The sequence below is a fragment of the Solanum stenotomum genome, chromosome 3 (genome assembly GCF_019186545.1).
Source record: "Solanum stenotomum isolate F172 chromosome 3, ASM1918654v1, whole genome shotgun sequence".
In the NCBI taxonomy this organism is placed as follows: Eukaryota; Viridiplantae; Streptophyta; class Magnoliopsida; order Solanales; family Solanaceae; genus Solanum; species Solanum stenotomum.
This window is the reverse complement of record NC_064284.1, coordinates 40214101-40219616: the sequence shown is the minus strand read 5'-3', so window position 1 is coordinate 40219616 and position 5516 is coordinate 40214101. Positions and strand designations below refer to the sequence as shown.

Below are 5516 nucleotides of genomic sequence, written 5' to 3'. Positions count from 1 at the left end.
CAATTTTACTATTTTTCCTTCCACTCTGAAGATATGATTTGTACCCCTAATTTTACATCAATTTTTCTATTACGCTCAAGGGGTGGTGGTATAAAAATAAAGGTTCCGAGCAATAGATATTGGATTATGCACTTCTTGGATCCTAAGTGAGGAATGTAATTCTCCGATCTTGGAAAAATAAATTCAACAATATAGACACATTGTTCCTCCTCCATACACTCTTCTATAGGCTCAGATGGCTCGATTAATTTCTCATCATCTAAACATAATGTAGAAAAATGATTGAAATGAGGTCCAATGCGCCCTACCCTATGAATTGCATTATTTTTTACATCCTGATATTTACACATACTAGAGTTTTTAAAAATAATATTATCTACTTCATTACATAACTCTAGTGCACTCTTCTCAACAGTGACAACATCAATAACAGTATAATCAAGCAATTGCCCCTCCACTCTTAGCTCTTCAAGTTGACTTATAAGTATTTTTTCTTCCTCACACATATTATTACTAAATTGTTGGGTCTCATATGATTTAATCTTTGCACTCAACTCAATATCTAAATAATAGAGATCAAATTCAAATTTATATTCAGAATTTCTCTTACATATTGATTTATAGCAAAGATTAACAAATCTTCCATGTCCCCATACAACTCATCTAGTTTATAAAAAAAACTAACTTATACGAACCCATAAAATCAGAAGGGCAAGAATTGCAAGAACACTTTTCACTACATATTTTTTCAGATGATATCTCAAGAAGAGTAAAAACAATATGAGAATAATAATAATAATAAAAAATTTAAACTAATCCTAAGAAACAAAAAAGGACTACAAGTCAAAATAAATACTAAAGACAATTTCTAAGCCATATTCCCCGGCAGTGGCGCCATTTTTGATAACATTCAAATATACTTTTTGAAAAGAAATATAAACGATCGTATGCAATATATTTACCCAACTATGAGTCGGGGTCGATCCCACAGAGAATATGGAAGAATATTGTCAATAGTAAATATTTAACTCAATAGTCGTTATTAAAATGGGGGATTTAAATTGAAATAAAATAAAATAAAAATAATGAAAAGATAGCTTTGAACTAAGTATTTATTTATATTCAGATTATGAAAAGTAACTAGGAATGTGTTCCCCATAAGCTCATAACGCAGTAATCCTAATAATAGTAATCTTTTCCTAGTGTATTACATGCAAAGTGATAAGTTACGTATCTCTAAATCCTTGGCCCGACATCTAGAGAATTTCACCCCGCACCTTGGTCCGGCTACGTGTGTATAATTTACTAATCCTTACCTTTACCTCATATTAGACATCATAATCGATGTTTGGCTTAGTTATTACTTCGCACCAATCGACACTAGCCTATTAGATAGTATCACACTAAATCTATGTTGAAAATTATTTTCTTGTTAATTACCTCCTTGGTCGGGCAAGTAGTAACAAGGCGAGTTCTAACGTTGGCCACCGTTAAAAAGACTTCTAAACGAAAGAATTATCAATGCATGGAAAATACTAGTCAAGAATTGTTTATTTACTATTTATACTTTGTTAATCGCTCATGGTTCTCACAACCCTAGTTATGAAAGTTAGCTACTCATTATCTCAAAAACACAATCAAAATTTATTAAAATAAATATGCTTGTGTTAATCATAAAAATTTAAGAACAATAGCTAAACTATCTTTTATTACTCACGAATACAAATAAATAATAAAGGAGAAGAAAGAATAAACCACAATTCTCCGGCCTCCACGGCGGCTCTTCCAAAGTTCCTAAACTAGAAGAAACTTTATATTGTGTCTTGTATCTTGGTTCTTGGCTTCTTTTCAAATAATTATTTCTATGCACTATTTATAGATGTAGGAAACACTAAATAAAATACTTGAATCCAAATTAAATTAGGAATCCAAAACCAAAAGGAATTGGATTCCTTTTATTTTTTTTCCGCCGCGTGAATCATGGTCTGTTGCCGCCTCAACTTATTTCTTCACTATTCACTTACTGCCACGTGGCAGCAGCAAACATCAAACTGAAATTCCTCAATTGCAGTCGTCATTCCCATATATATATATATATATATATATATATATATTATTTTATTCAATTTAATCCATTAAGCTGTCTGCTTGATTTCCTTCTTCAACCTTCCATCTTTAATTCATTTTAGCTCCAAACTTCTTCATTTTTTCACCAATTTAATCCTACAAATAAAATATATCATTTAACACAATTCATAAAATTTAAGCTTAAAAAGGAAAAATATAAATAATAAATGTGAGGAAATAATAATTAAAAATATGTCTTTTTAGCCTCACATCACAGATCACTTAATTATGTTACTAAGCTTGTTGTTAATGCAATTTGTGGTAGATTATTCACGAGGAAGCCTTTTGCTGAAATGATGCAGCTAATGGATGAAGTAGCCAACAACAATAGAGAATGGCATACCAAGGATGCTGAAGTGGAATATCTGGGAGTCACTTTTGGGTTATCCACTGAGAAAAGGAGAAGAGAGGAAGAAAGGGAAAAGGACATGGATCATATGTGAACTCAGATGGACTACTCACAAATCATATCATGGCAGGTTCTGAGAGACTGAATTATGTTGGGACCCCAAACAGGTATAAAGATCAGGACATCGATCTAGATGAGGAAGCTAAATATTTGTGGAAGAAGCGAGGTTTCTGGAATTACAACTCGGGAAACCAAGGTTATATTTCTAGAAAAGCAGGTTGAAACTATTCTAGAGAAGAACAAATTGACAGGCCAAAAAATATAGAGCAGGGAAACTGGAAAAACAAAGATGGTTAGAGAAATGATCGCAGTTGTGTGTATGTGCCTCTAGGTAATTGAGACCATGCAAGTGGTAGTTCCAACGTATCCAATCTGGAAGATATGTTGGCTAAAGTTCTCCAGTATAAGTCAACTAGTAGACTGTCACACCACCTCCATAAAAAAAAATAGAGCAACAATTGGGGAAACTGTCAGAATCCCAAGTAGGACAGACCTTATATGGCTATTGCCACCAGGAGCGGTAAGATTGTTAATGAACAAATTTCTGGAAGTACTGAGCATGAACAGGTGTTGGAGCAAACTGGAAGAGAGGAGGCTAAAGCTGAACATGTAAATGACGCAGAGACACTCAACTAATAGCAAAACCAGAAGGAGAAGAGGAAAAAGGGGTTGAGGGAAATATGTCTTTATAGTAGATACCAAGACCACCTCCTCCGTTCTGTCAAAGTCATAAAAAGAAAGATGAAGATGGGAAATTTGTTAAGCTCATCACCATATTGAGGCAACTCTTAGTGAACATCCCATTGGTAGAAGCTCTGGAGCAGATGACAGGACATACTAAGTTCATGAAGGACTTGGTCACGAAGAAAAGTGCTGTAAGTTTTGATTTATCTGACAATGTTCATCACTGCAGTGCTATTGTCACCAGATCTCTGGTGTAGAAGAAGGAGGATCCAGGTGGATTTACCATGCCGTGCACCATCAAATCATTTGAGTTCGCAAAGTCATTTGTGTGACTTAGGGAAAGTACAAATCTGATGCCGCTGGACATCTACAAGCAACTGAGATTAGGAGTGCCTAAACCCACAATACTGAGGCTGATGATGGCAGATAGATAAGTGAAGCGACCTGTGGGCATCTTGTGTGACATACCTGTAAAGGTGGACACTTTCATCTTTCCGGTAGAGTTCATGATCTTAGATTACGAAATGGATTTTGAGGTTCCCATAATTTAGGGAAGACCATTTCTGGCCACAGGACGAGCATTGGTTGATGTTGAGTGTGTAGAACTGAAATTTAGACACAACAAGGAAGAGGTAATGTTTAAAATTTGCAGGTCCACGAAGCAGCCACAAAACATGAATGTGGTGTCTACAATAGAGGCGTTTGATGAAGGAGAGATGGGAGTGACTATTAAGGAAAGGCTAGCTGTCGAAATATTAGAAGCCATGTTGATGAACTTTGAAGCAGTTTTTCGGACTAACTATGTAGAGACCGTGAATGCTTTCCAGGGCATGGGAGCACACTCTTACGCTCCATAGAAACTAGACCTAGATATGAAAAATAGGCCATGTCCTCCCGCAAAACCATCCATTGAGGAGTCACCTGTGGTGGAATAGAAACAGTTACCCAGTCACCTGAGGTATGTATTTTTGGGTACTAACAACACTTTACTTGTAATTTTGGGTGCAGATTTGAATGATGAACATGTACAAGCTGTGATGAAAGTACTAATAAGGTATAAAAGGGCAATTGGGTGGACCATTGCTGACAGCATTAGGATACCTCCAGGTATATGCACTTATAAGATCCAACTTGAGGAAGACATTGGGCACCTGAGTAGGTTAAATCCACCAATGCAAGAGGTGGTGAAAAAAGAGATCATCAAGTGGTTTCGTGCTCGGGTTATGTACCCCATTTCTAATAGTCATTGGGTCATCCCAGTGCAGTGTGTACCCAAAAAGGGTGGTATGACAGTGGTCTCCAATGCGAAGAATGAGTTAATTGCACAGAGACCAGTCACTAGATTGCGAGTGTGCATGGACTACAGAAAGCTAAACAAGTGGACCTTGAAGGATCACTTCCCAATGCCATTAATGGACCAGATACTTGATAGGTTGGCTGGAAAAGGGCGGTATTGTTTCTTAGATGGATATTGTGGGTACAACCAGATATCAATTCCTCTTGAAGATCAGGAAATGACCACTTTACATGTCCTTATGGCACCTTTGCATTTAAATGCATGGCATTCATACTATGTATTGCACGAGCACCTTTCCAAAGGTGTATGATGTCCATCTTCTCGGACATGGTGGAGGAAACTATGGAGGTATTTGTCACGACCTGAGAGCACCCCCTAGTCGTAACACGGTGTACTCAACCCAGAAGGGGTTTTATACAAGCATCATAACATTCATTCATTACATAGGTAATAGAAATAGTACGGAATTAAAACTTTTCATTCAAACCATATGATTCAAAACATTCATTTAACAATCTTTCGAAAGACACATTGGAAGTCTAAGTCTCACATGGCCATCTTAGACATAACTTTAAAACAAAATAGGGTCACGGCCATTTAGAATCAAAGTCTTAACAATAGACTGAAACAAGAAAGATCTAGAAACAATAAAAGTCCTTGTCCTCGATCTATGAGGACATACCATGTCTTGGAGGAAAACTCTATCCAAACACTCCAAGCCTAGCTAGAATCAATCACTTGCTGGAACCTACACTTGTAGTAAAAATAAGAGAATATATGTTAGCACAAAAACTGTACTAAGTATGATGACCATGCAAAAACATGCTTTAATAGGGACATTTTGGTTGGAAACCATGCATTATGCCACTTTTGAGAAATATCAAGTACCTTCGCATAAGAGACATACAATACATGTATAATCATCATGTAAGTCATAATACCACATTTAGATAATAGCATCATGTAAACCATTACCTTCACCTTAGAGCTTCATCTCAA

General features: G+C 36.2%; 1 protein-coding gene across 1 annotated transcript; it reads left to right on the top strand.

Annotated features, from left to right (window-relative positions):
• The first annotated feature begins 3034 nt into the window (after positions 1-3034).
• Positions 3035-4827, top strand: LOC125858947 (uncharacterized). Its single transcript, XM_049538706.1, has 4 exons — positions 3035-3145; positions 3232-3471; positions 3772-4048; positions 4229-4827. Exons 1-4 carry the CDS (start codon positions 3035-3037, stop codon positions 4825-4827), a joined length of 1227 nt encoding a protein of 408 aa, XP_049394663.1.
• Positions 4828-5516: the final 689 nt, after the last annotated feature.